A 27,735-nucleotide genomic window follows, 5' to 3' on the forward strand; every position below is an offset into this window, starting at 1 on the left:
GCTAATCGTTCCTCACCTATTCATGACTTATTTTTCACGGTATTAACAACACCACAAACACTTTTATCAACAAAGATGTTTTATTAACGCTAATATTTCGCTGATTTTCAACTCGGCATCATCAGAGCACAACACACATGTAAACGCGACAGTGAGTGAGTGAAACAATATAATTGCAAAAGACAAAAGATCTAAAGTCCTATTTTTGGCACCCTCTAATGGGGGGGGAGGGGGTAAAAAAAAAAAAAAAGCAGTTATCCAGGAGTTTTTCTTAGGATAACCATCTCCCAAATTTCTGGCAAATTAATGCAACCATATTTGTTAAGGTTGGGAGAATTCTTCAAAGCCATTGCTGACTCAAAAAATAATCTTTCAGATCTATAACGACTCCTAAATAGCAAATTCGTTTTCCTCCATCTAATCCTGTGTGAAGGAGTGTCCAAAGCGTGGTCTGCCAGTCCCGACTTGCCATAGTAATAGTAGCGAATGTATCTTTCATGTTCTTCCAGGCGGATGTTCACTGATCTTCCTGTTTGCCCATAATAGGCCAAGTCACAGTCACATGGAACTTCACACACTCCTGGGTGTGCTAAAGGGTGAAGTTTATCCTTTGGCGAGCGGATCAGAGTTGCCAGCTTGACATGAGGTTTGAAGGTGGTGCGAAGGCCATGTTTCAACAATACTTTGGCTATCTTTTCCGATGTACCTCTGATATAGGGAATAGAAATGGTCATGTTGTATTCCCAAACAAATTCCTAAACTCGAAATTATGATGAAAGTAGAACAGGGTATCCACGATCTTCCGCCAGCAATGGCCAATAACGTGCGACTAGACATAGCAAGTATTATAAACAAGGCTAAGCCTCCAAAAAGCAATATGCCACGTAAGCAAATAACTGCCCTAAAAAAGTTATATAATAATAAAAATATTATTATTACAAAAGCCGATAAAGGAAATGCAACAGTTATCATGAATAAAGAAGAGTTTAACAGAAAAATGCAAGATCTCATATGTGACAGTTCCACGTATCAAATTATACATCGAGATCCTACGATGTCGCAAAAGAAAAAAGTCCGAAAATTACTGAAAAAAGTGACATCATGGCCCAAAGAAATCATCAGGAAAATAAAACCAATTCATGTTAAAACACCCCGTATTTATGGATTACCAAAAATCCACAAAACTAATATTCCCCTACGCCCCATAGTTGATAGCATAGATAGTCCCACATATAAACTGGCCCGGCATTTAGCCAAGTCGCTTGCCCCTCTTACTGGCAACTCCTCTACTTTTGTAAAAAATTCAATCCATTTCAAAACACTGGTTAAAAATCTAATCCTAAAAAATTCAGACATAATGGTTAGTTTCGATGTCACCTCCCTATTTACCAATGTACCACTTATAGACACTTTTGATTTAATCAAGTCTAAATTTCCCCCAGATATTTTTGAATTATTTCAATTTACCATGAATGCAAGTTACTTTATGGGGGTGGGGGATTCTACAAACAGATTAATGGTACTGCTATGGGTTCCCCCCTCTCTCCCCCGTTAGCAAATTTTTACATGAAACACTTTGAAAACAAAGTACTTACCACAGCTACATACAAGCCACAAGTGTGGTTGCGTATGTAGATTATGTGTTTGCCATCTGGCCCCATGGACAAGACACTTTGGATGCTTTTGTCACCTACCTAAACAGACAACACCCCAAAATTCACTTCACAGTAGAAAAAGAATCAAATAACTGTTTACCATTTCTTGACACATTAGTCACCCGCCTTTCAGATGGATCACTATCTTTTTCTATTTACAGAAAGCCTACACACACACACAGGAAGATACCTACATAAACAATCACATCATCATCCAGTCCAACAGTATGGCATTTTAAAAACACTTACACACAGAGCCAGAGCCATTTGTTCTAACGATACAGCTCTGACCACTGAACTCCAGTACCTGCGCCATACGTTCTTAGCCAATGGCTACAATCCCTACAAAATAGATAAAATACTACATAGGCCCATTACTTTGCCCTCCCCTAATACACAAGAATACAACATGACCATTTCTATTCCCTATATCAGAGGTACATCGGAAAAGATAGCCAAAGTATTATTGAAACATGGCCTTCGCACCACCTTCAAACCTCATGTCAAGCTGGCAACTCTGATCCACTCGCCAAAGGATAAACTTCACCCTTTAGCACACCCAGGAGTGTATGAAGTTCCATGTGACTGTGACTTGGCCTATTATGGGCAAACAGGGAGATCAGTGAACATCTGCCTGGAAGAACATGAAAGATACATTCGCTACTATTACTATGGCAAGTCGGGACTGGCAGACCACGCTTTGGACACTCCTTCACACAGGATTAGATGGAGGAAAACAAATGTGCTATTTAGGAGTCGTTATAGATCTGAAAGATTATATTTTGAGTCAGCAATGGCTTTGAAGAATTCTCCCAACCTTAACAAATATGGTTGCATTAATTTGCCAGAAATTTGGGAGACGGTTATCCTAAGAAAAACTCCTGGATAACTGAGGCCAGGGACTTGGGAGTGTTGGTGGATAAGGAGATGAAGTTTAGGGGGCACATTGCGAAAGTAGCTAAATCAGCTCATCAACTCACTTGGTTGTTGAAAAATACCTTGACGAGCAGAGACAAGCAAGTTATTGTACCTCTGTACTGAGCCCTGATAAGACCTCATCTCGACTACTGTGCCCAGATTTGGTCACCTCGGTTCCTTCTTGATGGGGAGGAGGTGGAGAGGATCCAGAGGCGAGTGACTAAGATGATAGCAGGTCTATGGAATGAACCATATGAGAACAGGTTGAAGATTTGTGGGTTGCAGAAACTAGTTGATAGGCGGAAGAGGGGAGATATGATTGAGACATTCAAATTGCTAAAAGGATTCTATAGGATTAATTCAGATGATATTTTTGAGATCAGGACTGGTGGTGGGAGAACTAGGGGACACCCATGGAAGCTGGCAAGAGCGTGGTTAGCAAGGGTGTTAGAGCTAGGTTCTTTACTTTTAGAGTGGTAAATGAGTGGAATAAGCTGCCAGAGTCTGTTGTGGGTGTTATGACAGTGAGCGAGTTCAAGGCAAGGTATGATAGATACTGTGAGAATGTTGAACAGTTATGTGAACATGATGTTTAGGGCCTCCCTCGATGAGTCTAAGGACTCCTGGAGTAGCCCGTAGTAATAGTAATAATAATAGTAATAATAATTACTGCTGTTTTTTTTTTTTTTTTTCCCGTTAGAGGGTGCCAAAAATAGGACTTTAGATCTTTTGTCTTTTGCAATTATATTGTTTTTTTTACTCACTGACTGTCGCGTTAACATGTGTGTTGTGCTCTGATGATGCTGAGTTGAAAATCAGCGAAATATTAGCGTTAATAAAACATCTTTGTCGATAAAAGTGTTTGTGGTGTTGTTAATACCGTGAAAAATAAGTTATGAATAACCATCAACGCCTAAGCTTATCTGTTAGATCTTTCCTCACCTATTCTGTTTAAGTGACCACACTACCTGAGATTAGCTCTACTAACGCATTCCTGGATGCTGAAAATGTCAAGTTCTTTCCTAATATCCTCGTTTTTAATATGATATTGCCATTGAGGCCATCTGTTCATGCCTATATTCTTTCTCAGGACTCTCATATCTGCGGTCTCAAGTCTTTGGTCAAGTGTTTTACTTCTGACCCAGCTCTCAGATCCATAAGTTTAAAACTGGTTTGAACACTGTCTTGTATACAGCTAATTTAGTGTTCTGACTAATTTCTCTCTTATTCCATATGAATTTATTCAATTGACTTCCCACCATACCAGCTTTGCTGATTCTGTTGTCAATTTCCATATTTAATTTACCATCTTCACTAAAAATCATGCCTAAGTAGCTGAAATGTTTTACTTGTTCCACTGGTTCCCCATTCACAACTGTTGAAAATATCAACACAGTTGACATTTTCAACAATTCTACCTATTTTCATTGTCTTTGTCTTTTTAATGCTCACCTTCATACCATATCTATTACAACAGTTATTCAATTTAGTCAGGGAATCTTGCAAACTTGAAACGGATTTATTTAGAATTATAACATCGTCTACATAAAGCAAAGAGCTGACATTAACATCTCCAATTCTGATATCATGTTTAATACCACTTTCCTTCATAATGTGATCCATATAGATAATGAATAACAGAGGGGATAATACACATCCTTGTCTCACACCAGATTTAACATTAAACCATCTTCCTGTACTTCCTTCAATTCTAACTGCTGACTTACAACTCAAATAAAGACTAAGTATTGCTTGATATAATGCTACATTGACACCATATAACTGTAGCATATTGAATAGCTTCTCTCTTGCCACCTGGTCATATGCCTTTTCCAGATCGACAAAACTTAAATACAGAACTTTGTTTTCTTCCCATTCTTTCTCAACTATTTGTCGTAAAGTGAAGATCTGATCCTAACAGCATCTATTTGGCCTGAATCCAGCTTGTTCTTCACCAAGTTTTTCCTTCACAATTCTTCTGAACCATTTCTCAATTATACTTGCATAGATCTTGCCAGGAACACTCAGTAGAGAAATACCTCTGTAATTCACACATTCAGTTTTATTTCCCTTTTTATATATGGGTACTATTAGAGATCTACTCCAATCATCGGGAATCTGTCCAGCCTTTCTGAACTATGCAGCGCAGCCACTGTAAGACTTTTATACCACCATACTTCAGCATTTCTGGTCGAATATCATCTACTCCTGCTGCCTTTCCACATTTCGAGCCTTTGATGGCTTTTTCTACTTCAAGTATGGATATGTATTCCTGACTATGCCTGTTGAGTATTTTTAAGCACTGTGCTATCACTGCTTGTTTCATTTAGCAATTTTTCGAAGTAATTACTCCATACTTGAAGGATATCTTTTTCTCCTATTTTCATGTCACCTTTATCATCTCTAACTCCTTTTACAGCACTCTTTCCTCCATTTCTAAGCTTCTTCAACAACCTCCAGAATATCTTACCACCTTCTTGATATTTATTGTGTACGTTCTTGCCAAAGTCCTCCCATGACTTGTGTTTAGCTAGTTTTACGCAGTGTTTCACTTTCTTACATTTGTCTCCGTATTCTATAAGAGCAAAAGCTGACTTATTTGCCAGGAACTTTTGATATGCTTTCTTTTTTTCCTTCACTGCCTCTTTAACTTCCTGTGTCCACAAAGGAGTTCTGATTTTTCTAGGCTCAAGACTAAATAATGATCGCTTTCAATTTCAAATCCTCTATACACTCTGGTGTCCTACACCAGGGAGAAAACATCGCTATCAACAATAACATAGTCAATGAGCTTTTTCTTATTCCTTGCTTCTTCTCTCCATGTGAATTTGTGCACATTTTTATGTTGGAACATGGTGTTAGTAATAACCAGTCCATGTCCTGAGCAGAAATCCAACAGATATTTGCCATCATTATTAGCTTTGCTCTTTTCTCCAAATTTTCCCAAAATATTTTTGTATGTCTCACAATCATTTCCTACTCTGCAATTTAGATCCCCAACAAGGACCAACTTTTCCTTTTTCATTGTGTCAGTTGCTTTTTCTAAAGCATCAAAAAATTCCTCCACTTCTACCTTAGTAGAACCTTCTGTGGGACCATAGGCACAAATAAGTCTCATTGTCCAATTCCCCATTCTGATATTAGCCCACATCGCTCTACTTGAGACTGCCTGCCATTCAAGAAGATTAGCCTCGTATTTTGTGTTGAATACTATGGCTACTCCTTCTTTTCCTTGATTGTCATTGCCTGAATATAACATTTTGTATTTATTGCTCAGAAAGATCTCACCAGTTTTTGTCTTTTTAGTTTCAGTCACCGTATTATGTCGATCTGGTACTAATCTAATTCTTCAGCTAGCTCCATTTCTTTGCCATTCAGGCTTCTTATGTTGATAGTACTGATCTTTAACTCTGGTGATGTTGAGTTCGGGTGTGCTTTCAGATTTGTTCCAGTAGGTGACTTTTTGCTGTTCGCCCTGGTTCCCTGGCGAAAACAATGGGGGCCTTGTTTAACCGGGCATCGCCCTAGCCAGCATGAAATTTTGTCATGCTGTACCATCATTTTGTATATTGGTTTAAGACGATAAGAATACAATTTGGTCGGCTAAATCCCAAATTGCCAGCCCATCCTCGATCGTTCAATATCCAAGTAGATACCCAACAGGGTGCACCACGAGAAGGTGAAGATTGGACATTAGGTCAGAAGCCCTGGTCGGTTCTCCGCATTCCTTTAAAGGCTATGTGGAGGTCTCCTCTCAGTTATACAGCTTTGACCCTTAAGCACACCCCATTTTCATTGTCTTGTTATTGCTGAGCTTCATACCAAATATATTACAACAGGGATATCTAATATCCTTGTTTTTAATATGATATTGCCACTAATGCCATCTGTTCATCCCTCTAATCTTTCAGATGACTCTCATATTTGTAGTATCTAGTCTCTGGTCAAGTGTTTTATTTCTAACTCAGTTCTCATATTCATAAGTTAAAACTGGTTTGAACACTGTCTTCTATACAGCTATTTAATGTTTTGACTAATTTCTCTCTTTTCCATATAAATTTATTCAGTTGACTTCCTAATATACCAGCTTCATTGATTCTGATGTCTATTCCCAATTTTAATTTACCATCTTCACTAAAAAGTGTGTGGCTAGGTAGCTGAAATGTTTTATTTATTCTATAGGCTCTCGATTCACAATGCAGTTAATATTTTCAATGCTTCTGCCTATTTTCATTTTCTTTGTCTTCTTATTGCTGACTTTCATTCAGACTAAATCTATTACAACAGTTCTTTAATTTGTACAATTTATTTAAAAGTATAACATCATTTGCATAAAGTAAAGAGATGAGATTAACATCTCCAATTTTGATATCGGGTTTAATACTACTTTCCTTTATAATGTGATCCATATAGATAATGTAACAGAGGGGATTATGTACATCCTAGTCTAACAACAGATTTAACATCAACCCATCTTATTGTACTTCCTTCAATTCTAACTGATGACTTACAACTCAAATAAAGACTAAGTATTTATTGATATAATGCTCCATTAACACTAATAACATTTATAACAATAATAGCATTTTGAAGCTTTTTTCTTGCGACCTTGTCATATACTCCATATCTACAAAACTTAAATACAGATCATTGTAATATTCAAACAATTTCTCAATAATTTGTCGTAAATTGAAAATCTGATCCTGACAGCTTCTATCTGGCCTGAATTGAGCTTGTTCTTTACCAAGCTCCCCTTCCACAATCCTTCTCAACCATTTCTGAAGTATACTTGTATAAATCTTACCATGAACACTTAGTAAGGTACTATGAGAGCTCTGCCACAATCATGTGGAATTTGATCCTCTGACCAGGCCTTCTGAATTATGCAATGCAATCACTGTAAAATCTTTATACCTCCATATTTTAGAATTTCTGATCGAAATTTATTCTACTTCAAGAATGGATATGTATTCCTAATTGCTTGTCTGATGAGTGTTTTTTTTTTTTTACAACTGTGCTATCATGGATCTGTTTCATTCAAAAAATTTTTGAAGTAATTACTCCATACATCAAGGATATCTTTTTCTCCAGTTTTCGTGTCACCTTTGTCATCTCTAATTCCTTTTACAGCAGTCTTCTCTCCATTTCTGAGCTTTTTCAGCAACCCCCAGAATATCTTGCTGCCTTTCTGATATTTTTTTGATGTTCTTACCAAAGTATTCCCATAACTTTCGTTTAGCTAATTTTATACAGTGTTTAGCTTTCTTACATTTATCTCTGTATTTTCTAAGAGCACAAGCTGACTTATTCCCCAGGAACTTTTGATGTGCTTGCTTCTTTTCCTTCACTGCCTCTTTAACCCGGCATTAGTAAGGTGACGTCGAGTAGCGGGTTACAGAAGATGAAGCTTGGGGTCTGTGACACCCCACCTTACTAACACCAGGTTAATTTCTTGTATCCACTATGGAATTCTAAATTTTCATGGTGGACAATGTTTTCTTCAGGGCTTGCCACTGAACCTCCAAGGTTTGGCTCCTGTTCTCAAACTCTTTCATTTTTTCCCGAATAATGATTGCGTATTTTAGCTGCAGTTCACATCTAAGAGCTGCTCAACTTTTATTTGCTTTAAAACTTTCTTACACGTTCTTCTTTTCAATATGAAATTCAATTTTATCCTGGTCCAGACTAAATGGTGATCACTTTCAATTTCAAATCCTCTGTACACTCTGGTGTCCTGCACCAGTGAGAAAACATCACTATCAACAACAACATAGTCTATGAGCTGTTTTTATTCCTTGCCTCTTCTCTCCATGTGAATTTGTGCACATTTTATGTTGGAACATTGTGTTAGTAATAACCAGTCCATGTCCTGAGCAGAAATCCAATAGGTACTTGCCATTATTATTAGCTTTGCTCTTTTCTCCAAATTTTCCCAAAATATTTTTGTATGTCTGACAATCACTTCCTGCTCTGCTATTTAGATCCCACAAAGATCAACTTTTCCTTTTTTCCTTGTGTTGTCAGTTGCTATCTCTAAAGCCTCAAAAAATTCCTCCACTTCTATCTTAGTAAAACCTGATGTCGGACCATAGGCACAAATAAGTCTCATTGTCCAGTTTCCCCATTCTGATATTTGACCATATCACTCTACATGATATTGCCTCCAATTCAAGAAGAATACCCTCATAATTATTGTTGAATACTACAGCTACTCCTTTTCTCTGATTGTTATTGCCTGAACATAACATTTTATATTTATTGCTTAGAAAGATGTCACTGGTTTTGGTCTTTTTTGTTTCAGTTACTCCTATTATTACATCAATCTGATACATATCTAATTCTTCTGCTAGTTCCACTGCTTTGCTATTTAGACTTCTTATGTTGATAATACCAATCTTGAACACTGGTGATGTTGAGTTTGGATGCATTTCAGGATTTTTTCCAGTAGCTGACTGGAACAAATTCGCTGTTTGCTTGGTTCCCTGGTAAAAACAATTGGGAACCTCGTTTAATCTGGTGACACACCAGCCAGCATTAAATTCTCTCATGTTGTACTATCATTTTACATTGTGGTTTAAGCCAATAAGAATACAATTCGGTCAACTAAATCCCAAATTGCCAGTCCATTCTAGTTTGTTCAGCATCCAGGTAGATAGATACCGATAGGATGCACAGAGAGGGTAAGGATTGGGCATTAAATCAGAGCCCTGATCATTTTTATGCATTCCTTTAAAGGCTGAAGGTCTCCTCTCAATTATACAGCTTTGAACCCTTGAGCACTCATCTATAAAAAGGGTAATAAAACTGAATCTAAGAATTACAGAGGTAATTTTCCTACTGAATGTTCTGGGAAAAATTTATGCTCGTATACTTGAGAAGCTATGAAAAATTGTGAAGAAGAAGCTTGGAGAAGAACACACTGCTTTCAGGCCAAACAGGGGTTATCAGAATCAGATTTTCACTTTAAGACAAAGTTGAGAAATTATGGAAATATAACAAGGATCTGTATCTAAGTTTTGTAGATCTGGAAAAGGCATATGACAAGGTGCCAAGGGGAAAGCTATTCAAAAGCTTCAGTTATATGAAGTTAAATGGGACATTAAATCAAGAAATACTCAGTCTCTATTTGAGATGTAAATCACCAGTTAGAATTGAAGGAGGTATGGGAAGACGGCTTGATATAAAATCATGTGTGCGACAATGGTGCACATTATCTCCACTGTTATTCATTATCCATATGAATCGCATCACGAAAGTAAGTGATATTAAACTGATATCAAAATTGGAGATGTTAATCTCAGCTCTGCACTTTATGCAGATTATATTATACTCCTTAATAAAACCCAGACAAATCTGCAGGATTCCCTGATCAAATTAAATAACTGCTGTAATAAATTTCATATATGAAAATCAGCATTAAAAAGACAAAGACAATGAAAATAGGCAGAAACACTGAAAACATCAACTGCATCCACACTCCCAAGCAATGAAATGCATTGCTTGGGAGTGTGGTGTTTGCAGAGAATGTGAATGTACTTAAGGTATGATGAGATTAGTCAAAACACTAAACTAGCTGTATACAAGAGTGTTCAAACGAAGTTTAACTTATGGATCCAAGAGATTTATTAGAAATAAAACTCTTAGTCAGAGACTGGAGACTACAGATATGAGAGTACTGAGAAAGATTAGAGGACTGAACAGATGCCATCAATCGCAGTATCATATTATAAATGAGGCTATTAGGAATGAACTTGACATTGTTAGCATTCAGGAATGTATTATCAGAGCTAATCTCAGTTTGGCCACTTAAGCAGTAAAAATTGATACAGTTAAAAGTCTTAGAAGACAAAAAATAAGATCTAATAATATTGGACTTTCATCCCAATCATGGATACTGTGGAGATCAGTGTTTAAGGTGCTTATTACAGTTGATCTTTAACTGTTAACAGATAACAGGCTAATCTGGAGGAAAACTGTTGATAGGAAGCTAGTAATTACATAACTTTTCATGGAGTACTATCATAAGATCCTGTACACTTCCCGAGGGTATATGTCAGGAATTTGATGATGATTATATATATATATTTCTCTCACACATGAAAGGCAAAAGAGGTATAGCAAACAGATGCCCTGTGTGGGTAGGATCAGGAATAGAGTAATCTGTGGATATTCTTCTTGAACTGTTGGAGATTGTAATCCTTTGGAAATGCTTCATGAAGGAAGCTATTCCACAGACCTGAGCTGGAAGGAATGAAAGATATCTGGGAGTAAATGATATAATCACGTAACCACAAGAAAGATATTTATTTAACCAAATATTTCGGTCTGGAAATAGTAGACCATCTTCAGTGGTATTACAAGAACAGTTTAAAAAATACAATTGTTAGTATTGTTAGAATACTAACAATAGATCGTTAAAATTAGAACACGCCGCGTGATGTTATATCACTAAGTATGAAACGGAATATTCTGACGTAGAAACATGATTGGATTTGCTATTTAAAAAAAAAAAAAATTAATTAATTAATTAATGAGTAATCTTGATTAGACTTTCCCAGATTTTTGATATAGATATACAGTCATTACGATTCAGGTTGGGACAATGGAGTAAGTCCTCCACGCTTTCCTTGAACAAACGTTCGAACCTATAACGGGATCTATGTAAGAGGCGAGTCCTGGACCAAAAGATGCCTTGGTCGGTTTCAATCCTGTGTTGAGCCAATCCAGACTTTTCAGGTTTGTTGTGAAGAATGGAGGATTTGTGTTATTGGATTCTTTTTTTCAAGAGAACATCCAGTCTGTCCAAAATAAGAGGGATCACAGTTGCACAGAATTTGATAAACTCCAGGAAGAGATAAAGTCGAGTGTTTGTCTTTAGGAGAAGGAAAATGAGAAGACAATTTGTTAATAGGTGAATACGTAGTTGTTAAATCATATTTCTTTAAAATTCTTGCGATAGGTTCTGAAATACCGGAGATATAAGGAATAGCTACTCGACGTATTGAAACTTTGTTGTTTTGTGGAGGATTATAAGAATTGAGGAGACGTTGAGTACTTTTTTCAGAAAAGCCATTGAGTTTCATGTGTTGTTGGATAGTAGAAAGTTCTTTCTGTAGATAATCAAAAGTAGAACAATTAGTTTTGAATTATAAAATGCCTCTTCTGATGAGGCATTTTATAATTCCTGTTTTTTGACATGGATGATGGGCTGATTCTTTAAGAATATAACGACCTGTGAATGTTGGTTTCCTGTATACTGTAGTTGTAAGAATATTTGAAGGTGACCGGATGAGGAGACCGTCTAAAAAAGATAATTGGTTGTTTTCTTCTAATTCCATAGTAAACTTTATGCGATGATGCAAGGAATTAATACTGTTTAAAAAAAGAAGGTAAAGCGTTTTTTTGTGAGGCCAAATAGTTCTGCTATTTCCAGACCGAAATATTTGGTTAAATAAATATCTTTCTTGTGGTTACGTGATTATATCATTCAGTTTTATGTCACAAGTATCTTTGAAACAACAAATAACTAAGAGTAGCAGGCTCGATGAGTATACAGTTTGACTGTAAAAGGATGTTGAGCAGCTGTAGCATGAGTCCGTGTAGATCAAGCAGAAACGGGAGCAATAATGAATACAGAACTAGCATCTATTATTTCTCCCCGATGTACAAAACTTGATTTAATGTAAATGTAACTACATGAACAACAATGGCTATGGACATATTTGTAGAAGAGATACAATGCAGAAACTGATCTTCTAGGGGGAAAGTGGCTGAAGGGAGTCTGTTGTAAGAAAAATGTCATTTATCAACTGGGGTGCCCTTTTCTAAACAGCATCAAGAATTTTTAAGGCGGTCTTAAGTGTACCACCCCAAACATGAGCAGTATTTCAATGTTGGCCAGATTTGGGATTTATGCAGAGAAAACTGTTCAACAGAGAAGTACTGTCTTAAGTGGAAAAGAGATGCAAGTTTTTTGGAAGCTGATGATGCCATAGAAGTGATATGATTGTGCCAGAAAGGTTTGGAGTATGACTCAGTCTGAGAAGAAAGATTTGATCCTGACTGTCGAACTGGAACATAATGAAAAGTAAAGGGCACTCCAATTGATAAATGACATTTTTGTCATGTTGAGGTCTTTTTTAATGAGAAAACAAGTAAAACTGCATTTTGGAAGCATTGAAGTTGATTAGGTTGCTTTCACCCCCAATCATAGATACTGTGGAGATCAGTGCTCAAGGTACTTATTAGAGTTGATCTTGAAGCTCGAATGCAGTATTCGAACTTGCAGTTCGAGTAATGCAAGGCTTGTCTTATGAGTAGGATGAGCGGAGTGTGCTATCTTCAGCAAAACTATGTATATAATTTGCAGTGAATGAGAGCAGGTCATTTACATAAATCAAGAAGAGAGTAGGTGAAATGAAAAAGCCCTCAGTGACACTATCATTGCCAGGAATGTCTGAGGAGAGAACTATCCACCACTGCATGTAGAGATTGATCTGAAAGAAAACTGGCAAACTATTTACATAACAACAAGTAGTCTAAATGATGTTCCCTTGTTGAGAAGCCCTCAGTGCCAGACTATCAAAAACCTTGGAGATGTCAAGAGCAATGGCACAGACTTCTACATCTTTCAATGGAATTGACCCAAAAGGTGTGTGACATAAGCCAGGAGATCTGTGAATTCAGAGTGGCAAAATCCATGCTGGTGGTCACTAATTAGATAGCAGTTCTCAAGGTGTTGAAGAAGTTGACTGTTGATAACCTTCTCAATTACTTTAGACAAAACTAATGCGTTATTACTCTTAACACAGTAGTAGTTCAAAGTTTACCCAAATGAATGCGGTGTATCACATCACTTCTATAGAATCCTCAGCCTTCCGAAAAATTGTTATCCTCTTTCTCAAGATGTTGCTTTTCATCTGTCCAGTTACTCTGTACAAATCCCAATCTTGCCAATCTTAGAATACTGCTCTCATCTCTGGATGGTACATCCAAATCCTCTTTTAAAAATTCTTGATGCTGTTCAGAAAACAGCAGTTTGGTTGATTATTGACTCCTCTCTTGAAGCCTTTCTTTAGCCTATCTTACAGAACATCAGTTTCCACATTTGTTTTCTTATACAGATATTTCTAAGGGTTGTTCAGCAGAATGGTATTTTCCACTTCTTTCAGTACTTTCTGTTTCAAAATATACAGTAACATGATATTTGGCTGTTTGCCGATAGTGTAAGGTAAGGAAGAGCTGTGGGATGTGGAGCAGATGTTGTGGCTTTGCAGAAGAAGAGGAACTAAGTGAGTAGGCACAAGAGTGGGATTACCAGTTAAATGTCGCAAAGTGTAAGGTTTCAGGATTTGGAAAACAGAGATGGGATGTAGAGTATACACTTGGTGGAGATATGTTGGAGAGAGAGTGGAGGAATGGGGGGATGGAAGTGGTGGTAGTAGGTAGGGATCTTGATTTAAATGACAGATTTCTGGAATTGTGAGGACAACTTAAGTTCTGGTGGTGGTGAGGAACCTGACTTGTAGAGGTCATGAGATTCCTGTTCCATTGTGGGACCACAAATGCGCTGCATATGAACTACTGTGCACTAATTTTGTCTGGTTTTCAACAGGATAAAGAAGTGTTGAAGAGGGTCCAAGGGTGGTCGACTAGTGGTTTCTGGTCTCTGGAGTATTCAATGTGTGGAGGACGAGTACTTTTCATGGAGTGTAGTGAATGATTGAAATGCATTGCTTGGGAGTGTGGTGTTTGCAGAGAATGTGAATGTACTCAAGGTATGATGAGTTGTGTATATGACAGAGGGACCTCCTGCAATAAGTCTGACTTGATACAGGTCTGGGGATGGTGGTAATGGTAATAAAAAATAGATGAACATCATTTTATAGTTGAACTGCTGGCTCACTGAACCAGCTACTCTGTCATCTTTCATTCTATCTACTTTAGTTCTGTGGAAAATAATCCATTCTATGAAGTATTCACTCAGGAATAACATACAACCTCCAGCTTTTTAAGAGGAATACCTGTTGATTGCATTGAATTTGACCCCAACCCACAGATACACAATTTATTTGCTATAGACTTTGCAGCCTTCTAAGCAGTGATATTAAAAATCATTATTATTTACAGAATATATTACATGGAATTTAATTTTTGGTGAACTATTATAAATTGCCTCATCTAAGCTAAAGCAATGGGATAAAACTACTCTGCCTCAAAACTCACTTATTTAAAAAATAACTGAACACAGTGTCCATAATCAATTCTCTTTAGACCTTGATTATTAATTCTAAATTTATCAAGTCTTTCTTTCCCCCCCCCCAGCTTAAGCTCTCAAGAAACTAAACCACAACATTAATTCATAAAATATGGCATGACACCTTTTGTTTCTCTTCTTCTGTACGAACATCACTCCTGACATTAGCCCAAGGAAGATCTTTTGGCCACCAAACAGGACGCGTCGACTCCTTTCCCCATCCTGGCTTACCCCTTCCAGTAGAAAACTTTAACATTAGAGGAATAAATGCTCTCAGTTGTGCCTAGTCAAAAATCGAAAGTATATTATTTAATAGCATGACATCTAAGAAAAAAAAATAATAAAATAAATAAATAAGATAAAGTAAAGTAAATATAATATATTTATTTTAAGATTATATATATATATATATATATATATATATTCTGGAGGTTGTTGAAGAAGCTTAGGAATGGAGGAAAGAGTGCTGTAAAAGGAGTTAGAGATGATAAAGGTGACATGAAAACAGGAGAAAAAGATATCCTTGAAGTATGGAGTGATTACTTTGAAAAACTGCTAAATGAAACAAGCAGTGATGATAGCACAGTGATAAAAAACACTGACCAGGCATGCAGTCAGGAACACATATCCATACTTGAAGTAGAAAAAGCCATCAAAGGCTTGAAATGTGGAAAGGCAGCAGGAATAGATGATATTCAACCAGAAATGCTGAAGTATGGTGGTAAGAGTCTTACAGTGGCTGCACTGCACAGTTCAGAAAGCCTGGACAGAGGGACGAATTCCCGATGATTGGAGTAGAGCTCTCATAGTACCCATATATAAAAAGGGAAATAAAACTGAATGTGAGAATTACAGAGGTATTTCCCTACTGAGTGTTCCTGGCAAGATCTATGCAAGTATACTTGAGAAACGGTTGAGAAGAATTGTGGAAGAAAAGCTTGGTGAAGAACAAGCTGGATTCAGGCCAAATAGAGGCTGTCAGGATCAGATCTTCACTTTACGACAAATAGTCGAGAAAGCATGGGAATATAACAAAAATCTGTATTTAAGTTTTGTTGATTTGGAAAAGGCATGTGACAAGGTGCCAAGAGAGAAGCTATTCAATACGCTGCAGTTATATGGTGTCAATGGGGCATTATATCAAGCAATACTTAGTCTTTATTTGAGTTGTAAGTCAGCAGTTAGAATTGAAGGAAGTCCAGGAAGTTGGTTTAATGTTATATCTGGTGTGAGACAAGGATGTACATTATCCCCTCTGTTATTCATTATCTATATGGGTCACATTATGAAGGAAAGTGGTATTAAACCTGATATCAAAATTGGAGATGTTAATATCAGCTCTTTGCTTTATGCGGATGATGTTATACTTCTAAATAAATCCGCTACAAGTTTGCAAGATTCTCTGACTAAATTCAATTGCTGTTGTAATAGGTATGTATGTCAGCAATAAAAAGACAAAGACAATGAAAATAGGCAGAATCATTGAAAATGTCAACTGTGTTGTGAATGGAGAACTTGTGGAACAAGTAAAACATTTCAGCTACTTAGGCACGATTTTTAGTGAAGATGGTAAATTAAATATAGAAATAGACAACAGAATCAGCAAAGCTGGTATGGTGGGAAGTCAATTGAATAAATTCATATGGAATAAGAGAGAAGTTAGTCGGAACACTAAATTAGCTGTATACAAGATAGTGTTCAAACCAGTTTTAACTTATGGATCTGAGAGCTGGGTCAGAAGTAAAACACTTGACCAAAGACTAGAGACCGCAGATATGAGAGTCCTGAGAAAGATTATAGGCGTGAACAGATGGCATCAATGGTAATATCATATTAAAAATGAGGATATTAGGAAAGAACTTGACATTGTCAGCATCCAGGAATGCGTTAGCAGAGCTAATCTCAGGTGGTATGGTCACTTAAATAGAATATGAGAGGAAAGATTAGCAAAACAAGTGTTCTCTGCCAGGTTGGCAGGAAAACGACCCAGAGGAAGACCAAGATATAGGTGGATTGATATGGTACAAAGTGCCTTAGACGATAGAAATATAAGATCTGATAATGTTGGAGTCTTGACAAGTAACAGACTGATTTGGAGGAAAATTGTAGATAGGAAGTTAGTAATGATGTAATTTTTTCATGTAATGCTGTCATATCCTGTACACCCCTTGAGGGTGCATAGCAGGAATTTGATGATGATGATGATGATGATGATATATATATATATTTTTTTAAAGAATTGAATGACATAAACCAAGAGCAAATGAAAAAGGTTTAATAGTATCACACAACTAGTTTCGGCTTTTTTCAGCCTTCTTCAGTGTTTTCATAAAAGAAAAGAAAAAACATTAAACACTGAAGATAAAAAACTGCGAACAGCACAGAAAAGTCATTATACATATTTAACGTGAAAACGTTAAATCTCACCCAATAATGTGGCCAATGAAGGAACAGCTTTGAATACGTTTACTACAACGTGAAAACGTTGTAGTTTTTTATCATCAATGTTTAATGTTTTTTCTTTTCTTTTATGAAAACACCTGAAGAAGGCTGTAAAAAGCCAAAACTAGTCGTGTGATACTATTAAACCTTTTTCCTTTGCTCTCGGTTTATGTCATTCGATTCTTTTAAAAAATATGTTTAACAACAGAGTAAGTCAATCTCAATGCATATATATATATATAAAATTAGTTTGAATGACTATACACTGAGAATGAAAAAGAATAAAGGTTTAATGTTAAGATACTACTAGTTTCATTGAATAAATCAACTTCTTCAGATATCACAGGCAAAGAATTATATAAAATAACAGATATATGATAAAATTACATCAACAGAGCTAGTATAAAACACAATAGTACTATTGAATTATATAAAATAACAGAGACATGATAAAATTACATCAACAGATCTAGTATAAAACACAATAGTACTATTGTGTTTTATACTAGAACTGTTGATGTAATTTTATCGTCTGTTATTTTATATAATTCTTTGCCTATGACCTGAAGTTGATTCATTCAACGAAACTCATACATGGAAAAGCAAAGAAAAACCATTGTACATTGTATATATAACATAAATACTTCTACAGGAAAGAGTAAAAGAAAAACAGGATTTGACATCTCATATTACAAAACATTATGGTTAACAAATGGAAACCTGCCAAATGAGTTATATGAGTTCCAATAATTTTAGTATCTTCCTACCATTTTAGGAAAGGAAAAAGAGATATAAAGCTGAAGTAGAAAAGTATACTGAAATTTGTATGATATTTTAATAAATCTCACTTCATTATTTTTAATCAGCTGATGTATCACAGATTCCATGAGTACAGGGTTGTGTCGTGTTTTGGTAATTGACTAATTTTGCATTTAAAAAAATGTTAAATGTATACATATACTGTAGGTACATAAGCATACCAAACCACTTCATGTATTAACTACTAATAAAAAACTATTTTATTAAGGATTATTTTATCTCAAAATTTAATCAACTCACATTTCAAAAGCTGTGTGTTGAGGCTTAAGTGCTGTGAGGACATCATGTTGGAGGTTTAATGGAATATTTTCAGCACTGGGAAAGGATTAAAACTAATTTTAATGCTTCCAATATTTCATCTCAGTCACTGAGACATCTTCAGGGATTAAAAATAACAACAACACACTCAAATAGAATACAATACTAAGCAAAACACGTGGGTGACTCTAAAGTCCTATCTAGGTGGTGCACCCTCTATGGGCATTTGTAAGTGACCTAGAATATAATGTGGGAATCTCTGATAATTAATGTTTCCCAAATATTGGGAAATTTTATGCAATCATATTTATTTAAATTTGGTTGATTTCTGAGTGCCACCAGATTCTAAAAACAGTCTTTCTTTTTTGAATTTACTATGGTAGAGCATGGTGGTTTTTCTCCAAGAGATACTATGGGTTGTACCCAAAACATGGTCTGCAAGACGATAAACCATAGTCGTGATTGTAGATGTACGATTTGTGTTCTTCTGAATGGATGACTGCTGATCTGCCTGTCAGCAGTCATCCATTATGTTTATCCATTATATATATAGAGTGCCCTGTTCAGCTTGCAGGAACAGGGCACTCTATATACTCCAGAAGCTGAGAGAGGAGGGAGCCGATCTTTGGTTAAATGGATAAGAGTAGCAAGTTTACAGTGAGGCTTAAATGCTGTGGAAAAGGAAAATAACTATTGTTATTTTCCTTTTCCATTCGTAAACTGAATTCTTGGATGTAGGCTATTGAAGTGACTGAGGAAGGAGTCTAATATGTCTGGGCCATGAGGCCAAATAGATATCTTAGCCAGATAAAAGTTTTTTTTTTTTTTTGGGGGGGGGGGGGCTGAGTCTATGGCTTGTTTTTTAAAATTTTCCATGTAAAAATTGGCGGGGGGGGGGGGGGCACATAGCAGTTCCCTCTATCTGTTTATAGATTTTGTTCTTCCAAGATAAATAACCAGAAAAGGAAAAGAGCTCTATGAGATCAGAAGGAAAAAAAAATTTTAAGAGTGTTAAGGTGTCAATTTAAGGGAATATTGGTAAACAATGAGGTGATGTCAAAGCTTACAAATATGTCTGTATTATTTACAGTTAGATTTTCAATTAAGGTTTTAAAATCGGTAGTTTTTTTACATGGGATGTGGTAAGATGGGGGAGGGGAGGGGGGAATCAGAGAGTTAGCCAGCCGCTTTGACAGTTTGTAGCAAGGTGCATCAGTGGCATCTATTATAGGTCTTGGGGAGAGGGGGGGGGTTAGGTTTGTTGATTTTGGGCAAACCATATATCTGGGTGCACGGGGCAAGAAATGAAAGGTTTAAGTTTTTTGTAATGTCCAACAGCCATGAGGATACTTTTTAAGTATCTTCCTGATACTTAATAATATTTTAATATTTTAACTTGAGTTTTTGTGGGATCGTGTTCTAGTGAAATGTAGGTAGAGCGATCTTGGAGAATAATCTCCATTTTTCAATTATATTCTGTAGCATTAAGGACAACTGTGGCATTACCCTTATCTGCTCTGGTGATGACAATACTTTTTTCTTTCCATAATTTTCTGAATCAGCAAGTTGTCCGGAAGATAAATTACTTTTTGGAAGTGACAACTAGGCAAGGACGCTGGCAACATCAAGTCTGATGTTACTGGCTGTTTCTAGCACTAAATGACAGATTCCATGTTCGATGTTGTACATTATGTACAATTGAGCAATATCATGGATTTTGCTAATAATCATGGCTTAATCAATGGATGGCATGCCCATTCTGTTTTATACAGGGTGGCCATAAAATAACTTTCCCTCTTTGGAGGCATCTGTAGCTAAAACCAATAAACGGAATGAGACCAAATTTTATATTGAGACTTTTGAAGTCATGGGGAGATGATTTCTGCAAAAAAAAAAGATTTAGTACCAAAAGTCGCCGATAGGTGAAATTTTGGAGCTGGCAGAGCCAAAAACAAGCGGGTAATTACAGTAAAGGCAGATAAAATGGAATAATAACATTTCGACAGTGCAAGTGACAGCCGCATCACTCATTCCAGCTGGATATGTGGTGCGTTACAATGATAATAAGAATAATAATAATTAAATTAAAACAACAACTTGCAAGAGACTTGCAAGTTAATGTAATGACTGAACTGACAGGAAATAATGTTTTATTCATCAGAATCAGGGTCCCCTGGACCACATACATGATTTTCAATGTGCTTTCCATCCTCTGCCAGGTCTACCTCCTAGTGATCCAGTTACTTCAAACTTCTTAATCATAGCTCTCAGTGCTACAGCTGATTTAGGACTTGTAGGCAGGTTATGAAGTCTTCTAAATCTCAAAGAGCCGCTACGGCATTGCACTGTTTAAAGTAAAACAACTTAACAAGAGTAAAGCATGCTGAGGAAAGGTAAGGCGCATATTGAGCACAATTCTTCAGTCATTCGAATAACTGCTTGAACGTTCCCAATCCCTTTTTTTAAGTGGAATTAGTGGTGCTGCTGTCACGTACGCACAGTAAAATTTGCATAATCCTTTTTACCTGCATTTACTGCAAATATTTGACTGCTTTTGGCTCTGCCAGTGCCAAAATTTCACCTATTGGGAACATTTGGTACTAAATCTTTTTTTCGCGGAAATCATCTCTCCATGCCTTCAAAAGTCTCAATATAAAATTTGGTCTCATTCTATTTATTGGTTTTAGCTACAGATGCCTCCAAAGAGGGAAACTTATTTTATGGCCACCCTGTATTTTACCTTAGAATACATAAAAAATTAAAGAATGATAAAAAAATAAAGTAAAAATAAAAAAAAATACCTTGGTGGAATGATAAACTAATAGCTTTAAGAAAAATGTCTTAATGACCCAAATATCAGAAAACTCACAACAATCAAACCTTACTATTATGTCACACTTCCAAGAGTCAAGGGAGGTATTCTATTCCACTGCACACAACTCAGCGTTTCCGATACTTAATTCACCAAATAATACAATGCCATTTAATGTTCCATAAATTTGTGTGAGTGTGTGTGTGTGTCTGTGTGTTCGTTCTTCTGGCCAATTTGCCGATATAGGATGAAAAAACATTATTGAAATTAAGGGGATATTAAATCCCACATATCCCCTTAATTTCCACATGGGGTGATTAAGGGTCAAAGCTGTATAACTGAGAGGAGACCTCCGCATAGCCTTTAAAGGAATGCGGAGATCCGACCAGGGCTTCTGACCTAATGCCCAATCCTCACCTTCTTGTGGTGCACCCTGTTGGGTATCTACTTGGATACTGAACGAACGATGATGGGCTGGCAATTTGGGATTTAGCTGACCAAATTGTATTCTTATTGGTTAAACCAAAATAAAAAATGATGGTACAACATGACAAAATTTCATCTCAGCTGGGGTGTCACACAGTTAAACAAGACCCCATTGTTTTCGGGAGGAAACCAGGGCGAAAAGTCAGCTACTGGAACAAATCTGAAAACAAACCCCAACTCAACATCAAAAGAGTTAAAGATCGGTACTATCAACATAAGAAGCCTGAATGGCAAAGAAATGGAGCTAGCTAAGGAATTAGATAAGTATCAGATCGACATAATAGGGGTGACTGAAACACAAAGACAAAAACTGGTGAGATCTTTCTGAGCAATAAATACAAAATGTTATATTCAGGCAATGACAATCAAGGAAAAGAAGGAGTAGCCATAGTATTCAACACAAAATACGAGGCTAATCTTCTTGAATGGCAGTCAGTCTCAAGTAGAGTAATGAGCAAATATGAGAATGAGGAACTGGATATTAAGACTTATTTGTGCCTTTTGTACTTATTTTGTACATTAAGAATTTTTTGAGGCTTTAGAAAAAGCAACTGACACAATGAAAAAGGAAAACTTAGTCCTTGTTGGGGATCTAAATAGCAGAGTAGGAAATGAGTGTGAGACATACAAAAATATTTTGGGAAAATTTGGAGAAAAGAGCAAAGCTAATAATAATAGCAAATATCTGTTGGATTTCTGCTCAGGACATGGACTGGTTATTACTAACACCATGTTCCAACATAAAAATGTGCACAAATTCACATGGAGAGAAGAGGCAAGGAATAAGAAAAGTCTCATTGACTATGTTATTGTTGATAGTGATGTTTTCTCCCTGGTGCAGGACACCAGAGTGTACAGAGGATTTCAAATTGGAAGTGATCACTATTTAGTCTTGAGCAGGATAAAATTGAATTTCATATTGAAAAGAATAACATGTAAGAAAGTTTTAAAGCGAATAAAAGTTGAGCAGCTCTCAGATGTGAACTGTAGACTAAAATACACAAAGATTATTGAAGAAAAAAATGCAAGAGTTTGAGAACAGGAATCAAACCTTGCAGATTCAGTCGCAAACTCTGAAGAAAACATTGATTGATTCTGCCAGAGAGGCATGTGGTGAGGTTGTCTGCAAGGATAAAAAAATCAGAACTCCCTGGTGGACACAGGAAGTTAAAGAGGCAGTGAAGGAAAGAAGAAAGCATATCAAAAGTTCCTGTCAAATAAGTCAGCTTGTGCTCTTAGAGAATACAGAGACAAATGCAAGAATGCTAAACACTGTGTAAAACTAGCTAAACAAAAGTCATGGGAGGACTTTGGCAAGAATATAGAAAATAAATATCAAGAAGGTGGGAAAATATTCGGGAGGTTGTTGAAGCTTAGGAATGTAGGAAAGAGTGCTGTAAAAAGAGTTAGCGATGATAAAGGTGACATGAAAACAGGAGAAAATGATATCCTTGAAGTATGGAGTAATTACCTTGAAAAACTGCTAAATGAAACAAGCAGTGATGATAGCACAGTGGTAAAAAACACTGACCAGGCATGCAGTCAGAAATACATATCCATACTTGAAGTAGAAAAAGCCATCAAAGGCTTGAAATGTAGAAAGGCAGCAGGAGTATATGATATTCGACCAGAAATGCTGAAGTATGGTGGCATAAGAGTCTTACAGTGGCTGCACTGCACAGTTCAGAAAGCCTGGACAGAGGGACGAATTCCCAATGATTGGAGTAGAGCTCTCACAGTATCCATATATAAAAAGGGAAATAAAACTGAATGTGAGAATTACAGAGGTATTTCCCTGCTGAGTGTTCCTGGCAAGATCTATGCAAGTATACTTGAGAAATGGTTGAGAAGAATTGTGGAAGAAAAGCTTGGTGAAGAACAAGCTGGATTCAGGCCAAATAGAGGCTGTTAGGATCAGATCTTCACTTTATTACAAATAGTCAAGAAAGCATGGGAATATGACAAAGATCTGTATTTAAGTTTTGTCGATTTGGAAAAGGCATATGAGAAGATGCCAAGAGAAAAGCTATTCAATACGCTACAGTTATATGGTGTCAATGGGGCATTATATCAAGCAATACTTAGTCTTTATTTGAGTTGTAAGTCAGCAGTTGAAGTCAGAACTGAAGGAAGTACAGGAAGATAGTTTAATGTTAAATCTGGTGTGAGACAAGGTTGTACACTAACCCCCTCTGTTATTCATTATCTATATGGATCACATTATGAAGGAAAGTGGTATTAAACATGATATCAAAATTGGAGATGTTAATGTCAGCTCTTTGCTTTATGCTGATGATGTTATACTTCTAAATAAATCCGTTACAAGTCTCCAAGATTCTATGATTAAATTGAATAACTGTTGTAACAGATATGGTATGACGGTCAGCAATAAAAAGACAAAGACAATGAAAATAGGCAGAATCATTGAAAATGTCAACTGTGTTGTGAACGGAGAACCTGTGGAACAAGTAAAACATTTCAGCTACTTAGGCACGATTTTTAGTGAAGATGGTGAATTAAATATAGAAATGGACAACAGAATCATCAAAGCTGGTATGGTGGGAAGTCAATTGAATAAATTCATATGGAATAAGAGAGAAATTAGTCGGAACACTAAATTAGCTGTATACAAGACAGTGTTCAAACCAGTTTTAACTTATGGATCTGAGAACAGGGTCAGAAGTAAAACACTTGACCAAAGACTTGAGACCGCAGATATGAGAATCCTGAGAAAGAATATAGACATGAACAGATGGCATCAATGGCAATATCATATTAAAAACGAGGATATTAGGAAAGAACTTGACATTGTCAGTATCCAGGAATGCATTAGCAGAGCTAATCTCAGGTGGTATGGTCACTTTAACAGAATGGGCGAAGAATGATTAGCAAAACAAGTGTTCTCTGCCAGGTTGGCAGCAAAACGACCCAGAGGAAGACCAAGATATAGGTGGATTGATACAGTACAAAGTGCCTTAGACGATAGAAATATAAGATCTGATAATGTTGGAGTCTTGACAAGTAACAGACTGATTTGGAGGAACATTGTAGATAGGAAGTTAGTAATGATGTAATTTTTTTCATGTAGTACTATCATATCCTGTACACCCCTTGAGGGTACATGGCATGAATTTGATGATGATGATAAATCCCACATTGTTTTAAAACCGAATAAGAAACTCAAAGATTGGAATCAGAGTTTCATGCCAAATATAGTATAATAAACCATAAAAGTATCGGCGATTACTAGCGTGAGCTAATGCAAGTAGTCCCAGTATGTAGTACAAACTCTGGCAACTTGCAGCAAAGGTAGTAAAGCTCTGATTACCACTCTTGGTATTTTCCATAATGTAAAAACACATATCCTAGGAAATGTATGCTGTTATTACATTATGGTGGGAGGTCACTACCCAGACTGGTTTCAGCCTTTATTGAGGCTTCATCAGTGAGTAGCTAGACCAAATTAATACCAAAGGATATAGCAAAAAGAACTTATATACTATGCTATATGAGTTGTCAAAAGGTGCCCCATTAAGTTACTATAAACCTATAAAAGTGCCCCAAAAAGTTACTACCCATATCCCCTTAATTTAAATAATGTTTATATTGCCGAAATGAAGCCTATTGGCTCTTTATATTTAAGTGAAAAAAACATATTTATGTCCATATGAGATTGGCTAACTTGCCTTTAACTTTTTCTGAAAAAGCCCTATAAAGATTTCTCTCATCATGATGAGAATCAAATTCAGGTTCTTTCAAATTAAAGGAAGCAATATACTGATGTTCTTCTATTGCACATTGGAGGTGCATAAGGATAAAAAATTATCATAATGGCAAATGTAATTATTACTTAAAAATGACCAATGTAAAATCTGAATTATGTAAAAAAAAATCTGTAATTTTCAATTGGAAACTGTATGTGAGTTAGCAGCAGACAAAAAAAAATTCATGTTATCAACTATTAACAAAAAAGATGGATCGTTCATCATCTAATTCCTGATATGTGCGCTTATCAGGTGTACAGTACACTATGAGAGTTGTCTTACATAAAAAGGTTACATCATTACTTCCCACTGACAATTTTCTTCCAAATTAATTTGTCAGAACTACAATATTATCAGATATTATTTTTTGATCTTTTAAGGCACTTCTTACTGCCTTATTCTACCTAGATCTTGGACTTCCTCTAGGTCTTTTTCCCTGCCATTTGCCAAAAAACATTCATTTGCTAACATCTCTTCTTCATTTCTAAGAGACCATATCACCTCTGAATAGCTCTACTCACACACTTCTGAATGCTGAAATGTCAAGTTAATTCCTAATATCTCTCTCATTATTATTATTATCATCTAAGTAATGGTTTAATAATGTTTATAAACAGTCATATTATGTATGTAAATAAAACATTAAATTTACGTCAGATAGGCAAATGAAAAATTTAGAATATTTAGAATAATTTTAGCAAACAAACATTGAAGTTATTCTGAATAGTTTTGCTTAAGGGAACATGCCAACCAGTTCTGTCATTAATCCACACCATTAAAGTTTTTCCATTTCGGCAATACGGTTGTCACATTTACAGATACTGTAGCATTAACTAGTTTGGCACTTTTCACTTCATTAAGAATTTTATCTTTGTTTAAAACAACTATAACAATAATAATACAACGTAATTTTAGCCTATAATCTACTTCAGTGTTCAATAACCATCATCATTAAATTTAATCATTTTAATCTTAGTATATTATTATTATCATCTGAGACTTCCAGGGAGTCAAGGGCTCATCGAGGGAGGCTATAAATCACCCAAACCAACTGTTATACCTTCCCTTAAATTCATTCACACTAGATGCACTCACTACCCCTAAAGGCAAACTATTTCACTCATTCACTGCACTATAAGAGAAAAATCTGGCTCTTACCCCTTTCTTGACTGTGAACAAACTTAACTTTCATGGATGCCCTCATGTTCTCTCCCCACCTCTCATATAATGAAAAATTTCATCAGACGCTATTCTATAATACCCATTCAAAAGTTTATAGACCTCTATCATATCACCCCTCTTTCTCGTGTTAACCAGAGTCTGTAATCCACATACCTTGCAATCTGTCCTTGTAATCTAAATTCCATAATCGAGATATAATCTTTGTAACTCTTCTTTGCATTCCCACAGCTTCTTTATCCCCTTGGAATCCAAGAGACCAAATCCACACACAATAATCCAGGTATGGTCTTATCAAAGACTTATAAAGGCAATATTCCATATAAATATATTCAGCTAGCTTTCTACCATACCAGCTTTACTAATTTGTTGTCTATTTCCATATTTAATTTGCCATTTTTACTAAAAATTGTGCCTAAATAGCTGAAATGTTTTACTTCTCCAATAAATTTCTCCTTGAATGCAGCTGATGATTTCAATTCTGTACATTTTCATAGTCTTTGTTTTATTATTATTCCTTTTCATAAATTTATTATAGCAGTTATTCAATTTATTTACTGTGTCCTGCAGATTCAGCTGGATTTATTTAAGAGTATAATATTATTTGCCTAAAGTAAAGAACTGACTGAATATCTCTGATTTTAATTAATAAATAATTTTAATTAATAAATCCAATTTTAATTAATAGAATAATCATCACACATATTGTTCTTCATATCAAGGTCATCATCAAGAGTATACATATAAAGAGACAAGCTACATTACACAAATATTAAGCAAAAAGTCACACTAATTTGGTCAACTGTTAATCCTACTAGTCTGACTTCTGACATAAAATTAAAACTACATCAATAATAGAATCCTATTATCTGTTAGACTATTACAACTTTAATGCTACTTATAAACCACCTACAAAATTATAAAACATATTCAACTCCTCTGATGATTATTCCTCCTAGCCCAACCTGAAGTTACTGAATTCAGTGCTTTATTTTTAACTTGCCTTATATTAGTGAAATTGGACACACAATTCCAATCCATAAAAAGAACATAAACGGCACATCAAATTTAGCAATTTTGGTTAATCAGGCGCCTCTGATCATACTCCTAACAACATTCTATACCAAACTGATTGGAAAGGAACCT

At 35.9% G+C, this 27,735-nt stretch overlaps 1 protein-coding gene across 9 annotated transcripts in view; it reads right to left on the reverse strand.

Annotated features, from left to right (window-relative positions):
• The window catches only part of LOC150109879 (DNA-binding protein P3A2-like), a 343,228-nt gene that overhangs the window by 112,835 nt on the left and 202,658 nt on the right, over window positions 1-27,735 (reverse strand). For all 9 annotated transcript variants that reach the window (XM_090397115.1, XM_090397108.1, XM_090397155.1 and 6 more), the window contains one exon: window positions 14,954-15,112. In XM_090397115.1, the coding sequence (XP_090253241.1) occupies window positions 14,954-15,112 (159 nt within the window). The remainder of the gene's footprint in view (window positions 1-14,953; window positions 15,113-27,735) is intronic.

The sequence above is a fragment of the Typopeltis vanoorti genome, chromosome 1, assembly GCF_054136105.1.
Source record: "Typopeltis vanoorti isolate ZY-2024b chromosome 1, IOZ_Tvanoo_1.0, whole genome shotgun sequence".
Lineage (NCBI taxonomy): Eukaryota > Metazoa > Arthropoda > Arachnida > Uropygi > Thelyphonidae > Typopeltis > Typopeltis vanoorti.